Source organism: Ovis canadensis, chromosome 3 (genome assembly GCF_042477335.2).
Source record: "Ovis canadensis isolate MfBH-ARS-UI-01 breed Bighorn chromosome 3, ARS-UI_OviCan_v2, whole genome shotgun sequence".
Lineage (NCBI taxonomy): Eukaryota > Metazoa > Chordata > Mammalia > Artiodactyla > Bovidae > Ovis > Ovis canadensis.
The window spans coordinates 81,594,734-81,615,943 of NC_091247.1; the positions used below are offsets into that span (position 1 = coordinate 81,594,734).

The following is a 21,210-nucleotide window of genomic DNA, read 5'->3' on the forward strand; positions in this document are numbered from 1 at the left end:
ACAACCAACTGAACTAAGGTAAATTCCCAAGCCACTGTGAAGAGAGATATTTTTACTTTGGCAGCGCATAAAAGAAACAAGTGATGAGCAAAAATAAAGGTAAGAACAAGAAAAAACTTTCCAAACTACTAAAGGTGAATAGAGGGCTAGAACAACCATTTAGCATCTGTGGAAGGGGAATTCAGACACACTTGCCACAGATCTCCATAAGCTGTCCATGAGAAAGAACTAGCCAGAGCAGGAAACCTGAGAAGCCCCCCACTGGTGGCAGTGGAAATTTGAATCACACAAAGGAACGAGGAGGGGCAGAAACGGTGAATTTAAAAAACATAAGTAACAGTAAGTAAATAAATATTGTGGGGATTAATCGCTTTTAAAAAATCACTGACTGCCTAAAGCAAGAAACAGTAATAATTCACTGTGGAACTTAGAACATGGAATAAAGTATATGGTAACCAAAGCACAAGAATGGGAAAGAGGAACTGGACATGTACTGTTTCGTGGTTCTTCCAATCTATGTAATCTAAGTATTTATTTGAAGGTAAACTGTGGTACATTAAAGATATATATTGTAAACCACTAAACAAAAATTTAATTAGTAAGCCACTAGTAGAGATAAAATGGGAGTCATAAAAAAATTATTAAAAAAGGAAAAGAACAATGGGACAAATGGAAAACTCACGTTAAAATAATGGATTTAAACGGTTAATTATATTGTTAACAATTATATTAAAGGTAAGCGGTCTAAACACTTGAAGTAAAAGATAGAGATTGTTAGATTGGTTGGGGGGAGAAAAAAAGATTCAACTTATTATGTGTACAAAAAGCCCACTTTGGACATAAAAGCAAAACGGATGGAAACAAAATATATCATGTAAAGAAGCATAATGTAAACAGTAAAAGGTCGATTCATCCCGAGAACATAACAATCCTAAAAGTGTATGTGTGTAACAACAGAGAGTCAACATATTTAAAGCAAAAACCTAATACAATTCATGTCAATGCATGGCAAAAACCACTACAATATTGTAAGGTAATTAGCCTCCAATTAAAATAAATAATTAAAAAAAAGAAAATTAGAAAAATCTACAACTCTATCTACAGACTTTTAATACTACTCTCAACAAGTAATAGAACTCTGCAGAAGACTTGAACAACACTATTAATAAGCCTGGCCCAAGTAACATTTATAGAATATTATACCTAACAGCAAAATACCTATTCTTTTCAACAGCACATGGTGCAGTCACCATATATAGTATATACTACACCATATACTACACACTACAAACATACCATATACTAAGGCAGAGTGAATCAAATCTTCAAAATGTAAAGTTTGTGTGTGTGTTTAACAAAGTATGCTTTCTGAAAACAACAGAATTAAACTGGAATTCACAACCAAAAATATATACGGAGGGGAAAACCCTACAAGTATGTGGAACTTACTTCTAAATAACCCATGAATCAAAAAGGAAACCATAAGGGAAAACGAAGAAATGAAACTGAACATACAATTTACCAAACTTTCTAAGATGAAGCTAAATATAACAGCGCAGAGGGAACTGACACACCCCCTTTCTCCATCAGATATTCGGCAGAAAGAACTGGGACAGGACAAGCCAGCTGCCTGCAGTGGTGGTGTGGGTGTGCACAGCGGCGACCTGCTGCCGCTGGCCAAGACAGCCCCTTGCTTCCCAGATCCTGCACTCATACAAAGCAGAGCATCTGCCACTGGAGATGGACTAGACCCGCCCCCCCCCCCCCCCCCCCCCCCCCCCCCCGTCCCAGGCAACATGTACCGGCCAGTGGAGGGGGACTGGAAATGTGCTCACATCCAAGAACCCCTGCTAACAAAAGGCTGCCCAAGGCAGAGACTGGTCTCCACAGGGGAGCTGGAGAAAGAGCACAACTGTTGTGGGAGCACCACCGCTGAAACACAGGCACAGGACTGGGCAGGAACAGGACAGCGAAGAAACCCTGAAGCCTTGCCATGGGCCACCACCACCCTACCACAGGGGGAAGGGCAAAAGGGCAGAGAAAGGCTCCACAGCGCAAGGCCTGCCGAGGATGGGACAGGCACACTGAAAAACAAAAAACTCTCTGCTTTCCAGGCCCCACGTTACTAAGCTGCCTCGGTCGTGTGCAACCCATGAACTGTAGCCCGCCAGACTCCTCAGTCCCTGGGATTCTCCGGGCAAGAGTACTGGTGTGGGTTGCCATTTCTTCCTCCAGGGGATCCTCCTGACCCAGGGATCAAACCCACGTCTCTTATGTCTCCTGCACTGGCAGGCGGGTTCCTTACCACTAGCGCCACCCAGGAAGCCCAGGCCCCACATTAAGCACAGTTAAGACTTTGAAGTCTGTGGGTGTTCAGTTCACCCCCATTCACCCTTCAAGTGAGGGAGAGACCTAACCCTCTAACAGTGGAAGGTGGCCAGACATACAAACGTGACACCAGAGACCAAAAGGCTGACAGCAGTCACTTACACTCACAGCCCAGGGGAAGAGGACACTGCAAGATGAAGGGGACGGGGACTGCAGAGTCCAGCAGGGCTATGGAACGCGGTACCGCAAGAGGGTGAGATATGCCTGGTTCCAGAAGAAGGCTCCCACACAAGGATGTGACTGGCTTGTGTCAATGACTCTGCCTGCTGGCAGGGAAATGAAGCCCATTAGGTTGAAGGCTGGGGGTGGGGTGCTAGGTCCATTAGCCATATGAGGTGCACGAGCCGTATGGCCCTCACCCTTTCCTGCTGGGTGGGGGACATATCTGGCAAGAAAGGGGAAATCCAGTTAAGCTTTTGGGGTCCTGTGGAGTTCAAAGATGGTACATGAAATATTAGGCCTTGCACGACAGCAGTACACTGAAGGCAGCCAAATAGTAAGGAAATCCAAGCCTAGCCAATAAGAGACTATATTAATATACTAAAGGATCTGGTTGAAAAGGTAGACAATACATGAATAGATAGGGAATTTATGCAAAGACAAAAAGCATAAAAATAAAATGTGAATGTTAGGAATATATGGCAACGTATGTGAAGAATTCCTTTAACAAGTTTACCGGTATACTGGACATAGCCAAGAAAAAGAATTAGTGTACTAGGAGACAGATCAATACAAACTATACAAACTAACACAGAGACAGCAAAGCTCAGCTCTAGGAAACCCAGTGAACTACAAGGACAGTAAGTATACAGAAAAGCCTGCCAAGGGCACAGTGCAGCAGCAAAACCTGTTACGGACCCAAAGTGAAGAGGCAGTCTTCCGCACAAGGAAAAAGAAACATTTTACATACATAGGAACTTCTCATCAGATGCTATGTAAGCCAGATAGAGAGACATCTTCAGAATAGTTAAAGAGAAAAAAAATGTAATAAAGTTTTTCAAACAAAGCGGAAGTCAATTCTCGGTCAAACCTGAATTCACTGTCAGCCTAAAGTATACTACTAAATAAATGATTACATTAGAAGAAAAGTTTCAAAGTAATGATCTAAACTCCAAGTGTACAAAAAACAAAACAAAACAAAAAAAACCCGTAGGAAAACACAAAGAACATAAGCCCAGAGCAAGCTGAAGGAAAGAAATAATAAACAGAAATCAGTGGAACAGAAAACAAAAAAAAAAAAAAATCAATCAAATCAAAAACTGGTTCTTTGTAAAGATCAATAAAATTGATAACCTCCCTGGCCAAACTAAAGATGGAAAAAGAAGAGCTAAATTACCAGTATCAGCAATCTGACAGGGGACATCATAACAACTCAATCCCACAGAACTTACAAGTATAATAAAATTATGAACAACTTTATGACAACAAACTAGAAAAATGGACAGGGAGAGAGAGATGCCGGCAAGAGAGAGGAGGATGTACCAGTCTTGGTCCAATAATTACACAGTTAGCAACAAGTGGAACTTGCCCTAAGAGAACACAAGAGTCAAATAAGAACCTGCAACAACACGGTGTAGCCACGAGTGGAGGATGACCGCACAGGAAGGATCACTGAGGAGATGGACTTCAGCTGAGACATCTGGAAATGGCGAAGAACAACAAGGGGTGGAGGACGTCGGCGTAAGCCACACGGCGGATACCACTGCGGTAACCAGCAGCCTGCTCTGCAGAGAAGACTGACAGCCCTGGTCACTGAGGACTCAGCAGCCCCTCAGCAGTGTGGAATACGGGCAGCTTGCACACTAGAGGATTCTGTAGTGCTTGCTGGAGTGAACCTCAGCAGCCTCCTCTGCAGAGAAAGCTGGCAGCTTCTGCCACCAAGAGCACCGCTGCTGCTAGCCTCCTAGAGGAGACGTTATTGCACCCCTCCCAGGAGACATGCACACCCCAGTCCCCCGGCTCCTCCACATGAGCTCACATCCCATGCACCAGAACACATGCTTCAGTCACTTTGTGAGCACAGACACTCCACCCCCAGCTTCAGTGATCCAAGCATGCCCCCACCTCAGGCATCACTGCCACCACGGAGGCACTCCAAAGACAGACTCAGCACCAAGAGGGAGCCCCTTGCCCGTGACAAGCACTGAGGGAGAAAGAGAGATCAGGAGGTCCCCGACAGCGCTCTCTGCTGCTGCGGACACCTTCACTCTTGGCTGCTGCAGCCTGTACTGACACTGACTCCTGCAGTCTTCTGACTTCAGCTCACGGGGCGGAATGTGCACACCAATGGGCTTCCCGGGAGCTGGAGCTGACACACACCGCTCACCGGTGCCCTTGCACCCACTGCCCACGAACACTAGTCTGCAAAGTCTGCTGTATCCGCTCAGTCAGATGCACAGACATTGACACAAAGCTACAAGAAACAGGAAAACAAAGTAACATGACACCCCCAAAGGAACAGTAATTTTCTATGAAACTAACCCCAAAGAAATAGAGATCTAGGATTCCATGACCAAGAATTTAGAAAAACTGTTTTAAAGAAGTTGAGTGAGCTGTAAGAAAAATACAGATAGAAAATTCAAGAAAATTAGGAAAACAATGTACAAACAAAACAAGAAGTTCAACAGAAAGAAATCATTTGAGAAAAGCCAAACAAATTCTAAAGCTGAAGAATATAATGAATTAAATGAAAAACACAATGATGATCATCAACAATAGACCTGATCAAGAATCTGTGAACTCAAAGACAGGTCATTAGAAATAATCCAGTCAGAGGAGGAAAAGAGTAAAAAAAAAAAAAGAATGAAAAGAAATTTATTCCAATTATCAGAAAAAGAAGATCACATCAGAAATAAATGAAGAAGAAACAAAGAAACAACAGAAAATATCTATAAACTAAGAGCTGGTTTTTTGGAAAAAAAAAAAAAAAGGAAAAAATAAAACAAAATCTACAAACCAGTGGCTAGACTAAGAAAAAAACAAAGAGAAGATTGAAATAAACAGAATCAGAAGTGAAAGCCCTTACAAATGACATCCAGAAACAAAAGGATCCTAAGTGACTGCTATGAACAATTACACCTCACCAAATTGTATAATCTAGGAAAAAATGAATAAATTCCTAGAAATATACAATCCAGACTGAATCACGAAGAAATAGAAAATGTGAACAGAAGACTGCATCAGTAATCAAAAATCTTCCAACAAAGAAACGCCCAGAACCAGATGACTTCACCAAACATTTAAAGAAGAATTCATGCCAACACGTCTCCACATCCCAACCAGCATCTGCCATCTCTCATTTAAAAAAAATAATAGGTAACAGATATGACGGAGAAGGCAATGTCACCCCACTCCAGTATTCTTGCCTGGAAAATCCCATGGACGGAGGAGCTTGGAAGGCTGCAGTCCATGTTGGTCGCTAAGAGTTGGACACAACTGAGCTACTTCACTTTTCACTTTCATGCACTGGAGAAGGAAATGGTAACCCACTCCAGTGTTCTTGCCTGGAGAATCCCAGGGACAGGGGAGCCTGGTGGGCTGCCGTCTCTGGGGTTGCACAGAGTCGGACACGACTGAAGTGACTTAGCAGCAGCAGCAGCAGCAACAGATATGAGGCAACATCTCGTTGTGGTTTTGGTTTGTATTGCTCTGATAATTAGTGATGGTGAACACCTTTTCACATACTTGCTTTTCACCGATGATGATGGTAGCTGGAGGCTTGTCATATATGGCCTTTAAGTTTATATATTTCAAGTATAGGGTCGTGGAGGCGAGAGATAATAAGTTAACAACACTCAAGATGGGGTTAACAACTCCAAACTATTATATACAGAATGGATAAACAAGGTTCTATTGTATAGCACAGGCAATTATATTCAAAATATCCTGTGATAAACCATAAGGGGAAAAAATATTTTAAAATGTGTGTGTGTGTGTGTGTGTGTGTGTGTGTGTGTGTATATAATAACAGAAAGTAAAATTGTAAATCAACTATATTTCAACAAAAAGATAAGGCAAAAGCTACAATGATTAAAAACAAACATGCAAAACTACAAAAAACTATTCAAAACTACACTAAACAAAAACCCTTTGAACAGTTTGGCTCTTGATGGTCTATCTTCTTTTAGGTTTTTGACATGCTCAGTTGCTTGATCGTATCCAACTTTTTGCGACTCCATGCACCGCTGCCCTCTGGCTCTTCTGTCCATAGGACTTTCCAGGCAAGAATACTGGAGTGTGTTGCCACGTCCTCCTCTGGTGAATCTTCCTAACCCAGAGATGGAACCCACATCTGCATTGCAGCAGGTTCTTTACCACTGAGTCATCTGGGAAACCCAAGGTTTTTGACACTGGTGGCTAATTCCAATCTTCAAAATACAACGATCCTAATGTGGACTGGCTCATTGACAAGCATTCTAACTATCTTCAGAAAAACTAATACATATAATGCAACAAATTTACAAGAATTTTATTAGGTCATGAAGGTCACAAAAACCCATCTAACAGCATTATTGCTGTTATGCTCATTTTCACACCATTATTTTACCTATGAATGCCAGCTTCTATGTCCAAGTGTGTTTCATTAAGCTGCTGTTGGGCGTTATTTCCTAGTCCTGTATTAAGTGCCCAGGAGGCCTGTCTACAAGTTTCACACCTCAGTGTACACCTGTCAATCTGCTATTCTCTCCTTTCACACATCAGGGGTCCAGCTGAAAGGCCGGTAACTCCCTGAAGAGGCTCCTGAGTTGTCTGGCACAACCGATAGCTCCCTTCCCACCACTTCCACAATACTTGTCCTTACAGCTTAAGAAATGATTACACTATATTTTACTCGAGGGCTTATCTTTCGATCTCTTCATCACGACCGCAAATCATTCTCTGAGGTAAGGTCCACACTGCATTTCTGAGCACGCCTAGTGTGTTGCAGGTGCTCAACACACATCTGTTGAACTGAACTGAGTTCAGAATGATTACCAGGACATAAAATGAGCATGCCACAGTCAACGCAGGGAAAATCAGCTTCACTTCGGTGCTCCTCATCTTCTACTACTTCATCAGATCTGCAGACTTTGTTCTTCAGGGGGTTCTGTTTTTGTGGTTTCTATTTAGTGGTGTAGTAACTGTATATTGCATTAGTAACACTGGCCATCTGAAGCTAAATGCCACCAATGCATTTTAAATTACCAGCTGCACACCCTATAAACTGAAACCATGACATATAACAATCTGGGTGTGAGTGAAGTTTTGCCAAAACAAATGCCAGTGACACTAACAGCTTTAATTATCATGTTTGGGATTTAATACATCTACTCATATTGATAAGTAAAATTTTCCTTCAGAATAATTTTAAAAAGATGCAGCAACATAAAAGACAGGATATTGGCTCACATTATATACTTCATGGTCTATTATAAAGAGTCTATTTTCATAATTTTAAAAAAATGACTGCTATAGAAAGCTATTTATGAACTTCACAAATAGAAATTTCTCCATTTCAAAGAGACTGTAAGCTTAGTGGAAAATAGCAATTCCATAAGACAAAGCAAGTACACAATAGTAGACACAATTACCTAGTGTTTAAAACACAAGTTAAGATCATGTACATTATCAGGAAGAATAAAGATTGAAAACCCAAAAAGCAAATCCTCCTGCTTTGCTTGGTACTGGTTGTTTCTGTATTAGAGGTCTGTATCAAATTCAGGCTCAATGATTAGTAAGATAACCAGAAAAATACCCAAAGTCTAAAGGAGAACAACAAGCTTAAAAAGCAAAGATCAGAAGTATCTAGTGCAAATGGGTAGAAAAGCTGTGCATAAATTAAACCTGGAACTCAGAGAGAGGTGAAGAGAATGCATTCACACTGCCGACGTTTATAACAAGAATCTGGGTCTTACAATTACTTCTCAGGACAAATGTCAATTTCTCTCTCCACAATACTGACCTGCATTCTATACTGAGCAGACAAGGCTTGCTAATGAATAGTTTAAGGTTTACCAAATTTTTAAGAGATAAAATATTCCCACTCCAACATTTTACTTAATTCATAATTTTCTACTTACAAAGTCTTGACGTATGTCATTGAAGTCCTTGCCATATTTTTCCAATGCCTCTTCAAATAAACTAGCTTCAGAGGCTGACCATTCTTCCATTTCATCTCTGCATAAAACAGGTCCCCCAAGTGGTACTAAGACACTAATTGCACTGCTCAAATCATAGCCGTGCCTATACAACGTATCCATAGCATGAAACTAAAAAAAATAAAGAAAATGAGAGAAGAAATTAGCCAGAAAGGCAAATTTTCTTGATTATTTAAGAACAGAGATATTAAAATGCATGATGGACTTAATTAACAACAATATACTTAGTTTAAGAAAAATTTAAACAACAGATTATTCAATTATTTAAGACATCACATACTGCTTTTAAGAAAATGATGATTTGTATCTTTTAAGATATGTATTTTTTTTTTAATGTATTTTCTTAGAGCAACAAATGGCTAGACCTTCTAACCATGAAGACCTAGGACCTCCAGGAATTAAAATGGGAACCCAGTAAGTTTCACCATCCTTTTGGTTAGAAGTGCCAGAGTTACTTCAGCTATCGTATAAGGCTGGCACAGCCTTCTTTAACAAGGGAAAAATACAGAGGATGTATCAGAGAGTGAGAAAAAATATTTTCAGGTTGGATTAAGAGAATGATATACTAGAAACGAGAGATGGAGGAAAAAACACCATGAAGCTGAGAAGGATGGTTAAGACAAAATTACACATCCATGTTAAAACAAAAGCTGAAAGTGAAGTCGCTCAGGTGTCCGACTCTTTGCGACCCCATGGACTGTGGCCTACGAGGCTCCTCCGTCCATGAGATCTTCCAGGCAATAGTCCTGGAGTGGGCTGCCATTTCCTTCTCCAGGGGATCTTCCCAACCCAGGGATCGAACCTGGGTCTCCGGCACTGTAGACAGACGCTTTACAAAACAAAACAAAATAACATATCCAAGTAAAAATAGTTACTTGGTTGAAATTCTGTAAGACCAAAAACACATGACCAGGCTTGCTTGAAACAGCTACATATTCCAAAGGTGAGTGACTGAAAAGCAATTAGGAAGGGAGGAAATATAAATTTGGGTAATATAACTAGCTTTTTTCAAAAAGTACCTTGGGTCTAGCTCATTTTAAAAAGATCCGTTCACAATATGCACACATATTTGTATGCGTAGGAGGAAAACTCAGAACAGGACAGTCAGCTCTGTGTCTAGATTAGCATGTAGGTGTGGCGCAGATGTGGTTGGTGGTCAAATCCTTGCCAAATGGGAGCTAATTCTGTTTAAGCTTCCTAACATGTGAAGGCCATGTGTTACACCTTTTACACAAGGTATCTTCTGATAATTAACTAAAAATTTTATAAATGGGGACAGAGCCACATCTATGTTTTACTTTAGCCACCTGATGCGAAGAACCGACTCGTTGGAAAAGACCCTAATGATGGGAGAGATTGAGGGCAGGAAGAGAGGGGGACGACAGAGGATGAGATGGCTGGATGGCATCACTGATGCAATGGACATGAGTTTGAGTAGGCTCCGGAAGTTGGTGATGGACAGGGAGGCCTGGTGTGCTGAAGTCCATGGGGTCGCAAAGAGTCAGACACGACTGAGCAACTGAATTGAACTGATGTTTTTAAAATTTAGCTATGGTCCTGTAATAACTGGTAGGGGACAGTAGACAGTTCCCTACTGGTACAAAAGCATAAAGTAAGCTCAAATAGCAGCTAATATCTATTAAAGAGAAAAAAATTGGCTATAATATGACTAAAAAATATGTAACACTGTGATAACATTAAGATGCTGAATAGGGTATGGAATATGAATTTGCTGACAGAACAGGCGGAATTTAGGACATGATTAGGAACAGTAATTAACTGCTTTTACAAGGGTTAACATCTCCCCTCAAACCACTGTATTTCACACAACAAAAACACGTAGAGATTTCATCATCAATTTCCTAGTTATTATCTCAGTTGAGACCACGCTGACCATGTGTGGCCTTTTGCTCTGTCACAGTCACAGAATAATAACTTCAACCTGCAAGCGAATTTCTTCTCTTCTCATTCTTCTGCAGCAGGGGTTACAGAAATATTGGAACTGATCTTGATTCTTCACTTGAGTTCTGCAAACTTCAAAATCAACTCAACTGCACCTTTCTAGATAACCTTTCAGTTGACAGATTCAGCAGTTTAACTGTCCATACACTTAATTCACTCTTACACCATCCTTGAAAATAAAAAACTATTGTTTCTAGATAACTGATCTATGAAAATGTAGAGACAAATATCATTTAGGGATCTCTTCAGTTAATCATATATCCCATAAATGATTTCTAAAACTCCAAAATTTACAGTGCATAACTAAAAAAAGTTATTGGTATTCAAAAATCAATAATTATACAAATTAACTGTTGCTGAGATTCCTCAGGAGGTACAAGTGATTTTTATAACACACAGGTGCTCTGAAACCAGAAGTCACAGAATTAAATGAGTTTCTCTCAGCTGATATTATACCAACCATTCAAAGCATGAATGGATTTTCAATCATTTTGTTCATGTTAGATGAATGAAAATGCCTTTCTTATAGGTACTTTTTAAAATGATGATGGGCTAGTATCTAACAAAGCTTCAAAGTATGAAAAACATCCTGGCCTCTATAAATAACAGTAACCCAAATCCCAAGTGATCAGGTTGTTTTAAAAATTCTGTTCTTTACAATGTGTTTATATCTCTAAACACTGAAGCAAAGCTTTGCTTTTGAAGACTAGCTCCTGCCTTGTGTCACAAATCAACTGGAAAGAATACGTTGGACTAAGGCTGACCATAGCTATGAAACCTTCAAGCCCATATTCACACCACAGCCCAGAGGAAAGTGCAGTTAATGATCACTATCTGAAGAAAATAAACATCCCATGAGACACAGGCATTGTGGAATGCCTAAGGAATAATTCCATTAAAATCAATGACCAGAGAGGATCACAAAGGAAACTAGAGGATCATATTATTTGTTGAGTCCATATTAATGCCATCTTTCTGACACACATAGAAGCTTCTTCAGAATGAAATTTTGTATAGTTTAATCCAACCCTAAAAAGCCAAGTGAAGCACAAAATATACTAAAACAGTGGAGACAATATCCAGTGAAGACTCACAGAAATAAGCTGAGAAAAGACATAAGAGCATGACATATAACCAACAGCCCGTTGCTTATCAGTTAAGATAAAAACTCAAAGAGCTAGACATATAAGAGAACATACTGGCTGAGTCCATTTATGTGAATTTTGGGGAAAATAACAATTTATGGTGAGAGAAGTCAGAATAATGATTACCTGAGAAGAGGAGATCCCTGACTTGGAAGGAGCATAAGGGATCCTTGTTCATCACCTCGATCTCAGTGGTGGTTATATGCATGTACATACATGTAAAAATTTATAAGCCAGCATCTAAGTGTACTTAATATACTTTATTGTATGTATATCTCAATTGAAAATAAGATAAAGCATTTAAAACTGAAAATCCTCCCTCAAGCTAAATACTTTGTGAAGACACCATCTTCTAAATAGAGGTACAGATACACACAGATACAGATACAGAATCCATTCAAAACTAAATTTTAAAAATCATAACAGCTCAGCACAAGCTTTTCTCTCTGCCAAATAGTGGTGAAGGTGTTGTCACATTTCATCTCATTCAAAACAGATGGAGATGACAAACAAGTATTTTAGGATAAAGACTGACAATGAAATCTTGGCAGCGGAATTCTCATCTTTTGTTCATCAAAGAGAATCCCATTTTGGTAAACCGGACTATTGTTCAGCAAATATTCACTCCCTCTGTGAGCCTCCAAGGGAGTGTATTCTTCCACTCCGTTGAGGCTGGGCCTAGCACTGTGACTTGTGTGGCCAACTGGATGTTACGCTGTGCGACATAACAGAGCCTTGACATGAGTTTGTGCATTTAGACTTATGCTACTGATATTTGCCAACAGAAGAGGCGAGAGATGCACAGCAGGACCCAACCTACAGCTTCACATCTGAATCAGCCCAGTAGAGTTCAGCAGAACCCGAGGTAATCTGTAGAGGGGTGCACAAGATATTAATGCTTGTTGTTTATAAAGCAATGAAATTCTGGGCAGTTTAACCCATGTTTTTCCCTTTGGGGAATTAGGAGCTTATTCACCCAGTGCTACCAGTGCTGTGAGCAGAGCAAACAGCCTACAGCTGCTGCTCCTCTTTGGCATGATCTCAATTTAAGCAAGATTCATCTCCCCCATCTCCCGGGGCAGCCTGCATCCAGTGACGCAGGAGTGCACAGGCCGAGGCCTCCATTCATACAGCATCAGAGCCCACCTTCTCCCTCTGTTCAACTCTGCCTCCCTCCCTTCTCTTCCACGGGAGTAGATCCCAGCAGTGCTCCCTAAGCATTTCCAGCCTTCAAATCTCATCGCAGAATCTGTTTCCCAGGTACCCAACATGTAACATTTTGGCAATGACAAAATGATACCCATATATATTCAGCACTAACTACTGATTTGTTAAGAGTTTTACAAAAATTTTATACGTATAACTCCAGCACAATATAGACCATTCAGACTATCAAGTCTATTTTAAAATTAATGAGCATATTTTTTTTTCAAGTAGAAACAGAAATTCTCATGACTAAACCTCAAACCATGATCAAGGCAAAATTTTTTATATGTAAGTAGTATGCCATCCAATTAACTTTTGCTTCAGTGCACAGCCCTCAAAGGAAAAGCCTTCATTCATAATCAGATTTGTGGGAACCTGGTTGTCATTCACTCATATCAATCTATAAGACACCCAGAGACATGTTCTTCTGTGAACTCATACTTTCATTATTAGCAAGAGAAAGCTCTAGGAGTGGCAGGTGATTGAAACCCCGCGGCCCTAATGTCACTTCCGATCTCACTTTGAGCAAAACTGTGGGGCCTTCCCCCCGCCCTGATTCTAGACACAAACCAGACAAACACAGGATACAACTGTGTGGGGACACCTAAGATAATTCAGAAGGAGGAGGCATGAGAGGCGAGCTTCCACACAGATCTGAGCTTTCACCTGGAGGGCATTTTCTAAACTGCTACAAAAGAGAACAGACCAGTCAGCTTCGTACTACGCTAAGGTGAAAATGAGCAAGACCACTTTCACCTCCGAGGGAGCAAAACCATTGGATATTCCATGTATTTGTGAGAATTACAATATGTTAAAATAATTGGTATCATACATGTTCTCTGATCAGAAGCCCTAAAGCAATTAAGATAGATTTATGAACTGCATTTCCTTGGACATTAACTCCCAATCAACTGCAAAAGTATAAAGTAAATTAGGAAATACTTAGAACCAAGTGATAATGAAAGTACTACATATTAAAATATGAGATATAGAGGGACATTTATAATCCTAATTGCTAATAACAGAAAACTAGATAAATGATGTTAATGAGCTAAAAACTGGTCTTGTAAAGTTGGTATAGGAATATCAGGGTAAAGCCAATGAAAAGAAGGAAGAAAATAATAAATAGAAAACAAACATACAATAAAGAAAATCAACTAACCTAAAATCTCATTCTTTTAGACAAGAAAAAGAATTTTCCGGCAAAACTATCAAGGAAAAAAATAAGAAATGTGACACATAACAATAACAGGAATATTCCCATGTGGCCCAGTGATTAGGATTCCAGGCTTTCACTGCAGAGGGCATGGCTTAATTTCTGGTCAGGGAACTAAGACCCCACAAGCTGCACAGCATGGTCAAAAACAAAATTACTATGAAAGATTATATTGCTAAATTTGAAAACCTAAGGAAAAATGGAAAATCTCCTGATGTACCTGACCAAAGGACGTGGATAGAATTAAAAACCTACTCTAGTTATTAATCAAATTATAACCATATCCCAAATCGAGGGATATTCTGCAAAGTAAATGGCCTACACTCTTCAAAGTGCCACGGCTGCAAAAGACAGAAAGAGTGAAGGACTGCTCAGGATCGAAGGTGATTACGGAGATAAGACAACTAAATGCAGTAAGTGAGTCTCAAGTAAATCTTGCATGAGAAAGAAAATCTTTTTCTCCTGACATTACTGGGACAACTAGCAAATCTGACTAAAGCCTTTAGACTAGATAACTGTATTATAACAATGTTCATTTCCTGAGTCTGAAAACTGTACTGTGGATAAATGAGAAACAATCCTTGTTCTTTCAGGAAATACCTCCTCAAATACTTCGAAATAAAGGTACATCTATTCTGTAAGTAAGTAAGTGTTAGTTGCTCAGTCGTGCCTAACTCTTCGTGACCCCATGGACTGCAGCCCACCAGGCTCCCTCTGTCCATGAGATTTTCTAGGCAAGGATACTGGAGTGGGTTGCCATTTCCTTCTCCAGGGGATCTTCCCAACCCAGGGATCAAACCTGGGTCTCCTGCACTGGAGGTAGATTCTTTACTGACTGAGCTACAAGGGAAGCCCAAACTTACTCTCAAACAGTTCAGAAATAATCATATGAATATAGAGAAAGAGAGATAAAGGAAACATGGTAAATGTTAATTTTGGGGAATCAGGGTGAGGGGAGGACAGGAAGTCTTAGTGCTATTTTTACATTATCTCAAAATACAAAAATAAAGTTTTAAGAAATGTAACAGCAAGCCTCCATTAACACAAACTTATAAATTAAAATCTCTTTACCATGAACCCTCAACAAAGAAGTCAAACCAATTTTCACTATATTTCCCCATAGTTCAATTGTGCGGTGATTTTCTAATGTTTCTTATATTAGTGTAAAATGCATGGGAGGAAAAGTCAAGTAAAAGGCAACATACACTGAAAACAAAAAGTAAAAACAAATTTAAGCTCAAATTTAAAAGAAAAAAAGAGATGGATAAACAGATGCTTAACACAAGGACACAATTGCCCCCAAGACAGTTGGCAGTCTCTCTAAGGTCAATTGGATGCTTTTGAACTGTGGTGTTGGAGAAGACTCTTGAGAGTCCCTTGGACTGCAAAGAGATCCAACCAGTCCATTCTGAAGGCGATCAACCCTGGGGTTTCTTTGGAGGGAATGATGCTGCAACTCCAGTACTTTGGCTACCTCATGTGAAGATTTGACTCATTGGAAAAGACTCTGATGCTGGGAGGGATTGGGGGCAGGAGGAGAAGGGGATGTCAGAGGATGAGATGGCTGGATGGCATCATGGACTCCATGGACCTGAGTCTGGGTGAACTCCGGGAGATGGTGATGGACAGGGAGGCCTGGCGTGCTGCGATTCATGGGGTCGCAAAGAGTCGGACACGACTGAGCGACTGAACTGAACTGAACTAAGGTCGTTTTATATGATCTTAAAGTTCTTACTTGCATTAGATCATCAGACAAAAAGAAAACATGTTTAACGTAGTAAAGTACTGCCTTAATGCTGTACTTAGAAAGAAGGGAAATTTCATGCTTTGTCTCACTGCAGTGGCAATCCATTGGTTCAAATTCTAATTTTAGTCTCGGATACATGGATACTCAGAAGTACTCGTAAGTTTTAGCAAAATGAGTTTTAAAAATTATACGAATTCTCATTTAATCAATTTTATGTTCATTGTGAAGACTAGATTTTTAAATGTAAGTTGATGCCTAAAATGTTCACTAGATTTATATATTGTACTGAGTACAATTTCTTTAAATGATGTAATGACTGTGCTTTCCAAACTGATCTCAATGCCCAGTACCCTCAAAGCCCTAAATGAAGTGTCTGATGTGAACAGGAATCACAAACAAATAATGAAGTGCATGGTCAACAGCTGGCATTTTAACAGAGTATCTGAGGGATAAAACTATTGTTGGTTAAATAAACTTTCTCTTATCAGAAAAATAAGTTATTTTTTCTAAGTTTTTCTTGATGGAAAAATTTTTTTTTGTAAAAAGCATAGCTTGTTTCAAGCGGAAGATCTTTATAAGTGATTTCCTTGCAACAATTATGTTAAAATGGTTAAATGTATGGTTAATCGTAGCCTAATGATCACGTTCAAACTTGATAATCTACTACAATGACAGTAAATATGGCATGAAAAAAACCCCTTCAGTCAATAATGCTATAAAATCAGAAGAAACTAAATGAGACTCAACAAAGATGGGGAGAAGGCAATGCATCACTGGCATCATCAGCTCATCAGCAATAACAACTAATATTTACTGAGCTCTTATAATGTGCCAGACACTGTTCTAAATGATCTACAAATATTATCCTGTTTAATCCTCAAGTTGATGCCACGAGGTAAGTCAGAGACAGGCTTTTCTGGAGGCTGAAGGAGGACACTGAGGCATCGCCTGCTTTCTCTTCCAGTGAAGACGGGGCTACAAGAGCCAGATGAGCTCAGTATTTGTGAATATTACCTTAAATGAAAATGCAGAAACTGCTGAACACAATCACTTCTGGAAGACTGATGGAAGCTCAAAAAGACTTGTGACATAGCAATAAATGAGTTGCTTCCACCCAATCTGGACAGTTAGTGACACGGTGAGCTCTATTAGCCCCAAGGTATACTCTGGCAAGCCAACGCAGCTCCATCAACTTCTATATGATTGGATACATATATCAGCAAATAATAGGGGCATTGTCTGCATACCCTCTTCTTGTCAATCTATAACCTCAGGGCAGAAAGAGGAAGCTCAGACATAGTGAGGTTAAACAACTTGCACATGGCTATATGGACCAAAAGCTATAGGTCTAGAGGGAAAAAAAAACAAAGAATAAAAAAAGCACATTCATTTGTACACTCATGTTCATAGCAGCATTATTCACAATAGTCAAAAGGTAGAAGCAACTCAAGTTCCTACTAACAGATGAATGGATAAACAAAATGTAATATATACACACAGTGGATTGTTATTCAGCCTTAAAAGGCAGGAAATGCTGACATATACTACAACATGGATGAATTCTCTTGAAGACTGTTATGCTGAGCAAGCCACCAAAGGGCAAACGTACGGTTCCACTTACATCAGATACCTAGAGTAATCAAATTCAAAGAGATATAAAGTAGAATGGTGACTGCCAGCGCCTGGGGACTGTTTGAAGGATCTGGGTTTTTACCCTAACAACAATGAAAAGACACTAAAGTAAATAAAGACACTATCTTATATAAGATAAGGGACAGCAAAATCAAAGTTGCATTTTTGAAAGATCAGAAATAATACAGAAATTAGAGACGTTCCAACATGTGATTTTCTCCCTACTAAGTCAACCCTTTCTCAGAACCAGACTTTAGCATCAGGAAACCTAAGTTTCTAGGTTTATGTAAGTTATTTAACCATTATCTCTAATACAGTCCATTCTAAAAGATTTCTGCTGCTGCTAAGTCGCTTCAGTGTCCGACTCTGTGCGACCCCATGGATGGCAGCCCACCAGGCTCCCCCGTCCCTGGGATTCTCCAGGCAAGAATACTAAGGCCCCCTAAAACTGAAAAAGCTTTGAGTCCTACTCTCTCACCTGTTCTGGCACTCAGAGTCCAGACAAAGGAGAAACCCAGGTACTTCTGCAAATACCTGTTCTCAGAGACAGAGGCTTTACTCCAGCAATGGCTGCCTAATAATGCACGTGGCACTTGGCCCTCCCAGCCACAAGCAGAAAGTAGCAGAGTCTAGAACGCCCACCAGCTATTACTTAACTAACCACTTCTTAGTTTACTTTGTTTCAAGGAATTTTGCATCCACAATGCAGGAGGAAAGGAGAGTGAATGCAGGGATTGTTGTAAACTGATTTTTTTCTTTCTCTGCATATTATACTAAATATATTTAACATTTTAGTGAAACGAAGGTGAAATCTATGAGGCCTCTGTGACGTCAATGTTTTAACAAATATAAATCTTATTATATATGGCTTAGACTAGTAGGGTTTGAAATTCACAACCCAGCTGTGTTTGTAACAGGTCTCAAAATGAGGAAGTTAGATTCAACAGTCCTGCAGGCAGCACAATTACTTGCTCCCAAAATATTACTGGTGATTTGATAAACCGGCATACACTGCCTTGGATAAGCAGATGTGACCCCTGACTGTGGTCCTCAGAGGACAAGTCGCAGAGAAAACACCTGAACAGGGTGCCTAGGGTGCAGCAGCTCCACAACCCTGCCCTGCTCTGTGCTCTCCAGATCCACGGTCTGGTCACCAGAGAAAGGTACCAACCTGTGGCTCTGTGAACAATGAAGGCAAAAGGAGAACCCAACTCTTCAAAATTCAACTAAATGATGAAGCCATTTTCATTTAACGGCACAAAACAACTTAGCAACCTTTCGCACATTATTCTTGGAAACAATCTGCAAAACTCTTATTATCAACATAATGTTAATTTTAAACCACTGCCATTCATTTTTACAGAAATGCCTTAAGATCTCGTATTTTAGCATCAAAGTAGTAGGCCCAGATACCACTGGGCAAACAGGATTAAAGGTGAAGGCATGACCTTTGAAATAACAAGAGGCAGTAACTTCTCCCTGCTTTCAAGACTTCTAAAAGATGTCAATTTCATGCAACTGAAAGTAATACAATCTCAACACAAGAACATACAGAAAGTCCAAGTGAAGTTGAAGCTAGACCAGGTAGAGCAGGAAACCAAGACGCATAAATGTTGTAGACAAAAAGAACCAGTCTTCAGTGCTGCCTGATCTGAGACAGACAACGACGATGTTTAAACTCAAGCTACTTTAACAAGAACAAAGCAGACGAAGCAATCTGACGGAGAGAACTCCTCAGAAGGGGTCAAGATCCAAATCCTGTCTCTGAAACCAGCTGTACAAACAAGCTGTTACAAACACAATTTCGTAAGCCTCTGAGCATACTGATGCGTAAAAAATTTACAATATAACACATAATTTAAGATAATAATGTAATTAAAAAGTGTCTCCAAAGTGCTAAATACTAAACAAAATAAAAAGAGAAGAGATGATAACAACTGGAGGGTAGGAAAGTACCTACCTTGATGACACATAATAAGCAAGTATTAAAAAAAAAAAACACCATACACATACCATATATTTAAACTAATTAAGATATAAAGATTGTATTCCCTTTAAAATGTTTCTTTTTACAATGACCTTCAACTGAACAAAAACAAATACTGAATCCTGAAGACTGCCCTCTTCTAAAAGAAATTCATACGCTGTCCCACCAGTTACCAGCAGTGGGAGGCAGAGAGTCGCCGCAGCTGGGAGCCAAGGGTCCACACACCTGCTCTTCACCTGTCGGAGTGAACTTAAGGCAAATCCCAGCCCCAGCTGTATTTTATTATCACAAGAGCTCTGTCCCATCTCAGGAACTGGCTTTGTATTCTCACTCCTCGGTGTAGAGGGAATTTGCTGGATTACAACAGGGATAGCACCCCCTCCCCCTTAATAATCTGGGAACCATTATCTTATAAGAACACTGTCAAATCACAAGAGACTGACTACATAAGTAACAGTTTCTCTATACAAGGCAAAATCATGCAACATTAGAAAAAAATTTGCAGATTCTTATATGAAACAGTGTTATGTTATAGTGTTAGGAAAAACACGAGGTAGAAGGGAGGCACAGTATAAAACACTCTTTTTAAATGACTTCAACTCTATGTTAAATACAAAGTCATGCGGAACTTATTATCAGGTATCAAAATTTATTATAATATGGCGCTTTCACAGGGACAAATAGGTCAATGAAACGAGAGACGAGATTAAGAATCCTAAGCATTTTTAGGATCATGAAATAAGATAGAGGCATTACAAAATTCTGAGGCAACAACAAATTCAATAAAAGATGCTGGAATAAGTAATTTTCCATATGGAAAAAAAAATGAGACTGCTACCTCATCTCATTCATAAAAATATAAACTCCAAATGTATTTGTCTTATATACGAAAAAAACCTTCAAAACTATAAGAAAAAACAGAATAATAATATAAGTGAAGAATGGACAAAGGATACATTAATCTAAAATACAAAAAGAAAAAAATCTGAAGAGTCATTATGAAAACATGCTAAGCCTCATTAAGTACTCAGGGAAATATAAATTAAAATAAAATAGCATGAGATTCGGAGAAGGCAATGGCAACCCACTCCAGTACTCTTGCCTGGAAAATCCCATGGACGGAGGAGCCTGGTAGGCTGTAGTCCATGGGGTCACGAAGAGTCAGACACTTACTGAGCGACTTCCCTTTCACTTTTCACTTTCATGCATTGGAGAAGGAAATGGCAACCCACTCCAGTGTTCTTGCCTGAAGAATCCGAGGGATGGTGGAGCCTGGTGGGCTGCCATCTGTGGGGTCGCCCAGAGTCGGACACAACTGAAGCGACTTAGCAGCAGCAGCAGCATGAGATTAGTAAAAAATTTTAGTCTGAACATACCAAGTGTCCTGGCGTTGAAGACAATGTAAGGAAATGGAGGTAGAAAGAAGCATAGTCATTTACTGTTTAAAGGATTACAAATTTCTAGTATGGTGTATAGAATAATTTTGATTGTGGTCAAACTCAAAATGAGCACTACCCTATGAATCACTACGAATAATTATTCCGATTTTAATTACAGCCTAGAAAGCTGGCACACATGCTCAGAAAGAACATGTGTTAGAATTCCCAATGCAGCATCATGGGTAATGGCAAAGAGAAAATGCTTTTCAAGCACTCCAGATGTTCACTGATTGGTAAAAGAATAAATATATAATATGGAGTAGTATTCTGTGAAAGTATACTGCAAGTATTACCAACCAGTAAAAGTGAGTGATGGAGGTACATATTTATTAACATGGTGCCATCTCATCA

General features: G+C 39.7%; 1 protein-coding gene across 8 annotated transcripts in view; it reads right to left on the reverse strand.

The window, feature by feature from the left end:
• MTA3 (metastasis associated 1 family member 3) overlaps positions 1-21,210 on the reverse strand; it is a 217,826-nt gene that overhangs the window by 42,705 nt on the left and 153,911 nt on the right. For all 8 annotated transcript variants that reach the window (XR_011255718.1, XR_011255716.1, XR_011255715.1 and 5 more), the window contains exon 9: positions 8,448-8,636. Coding sequence is in view for 4 of the 8 variants with exons in the window: in XM_069583458.1 (XP_069439559.1) it covers positions 8,448-8,636 (189 nt within the window). In the remaining 4 variants the exon portion in view is untranslated. The remainder of the gene's footprint in view (positions 1-8,447; positions 8,637-21,210) is intronic.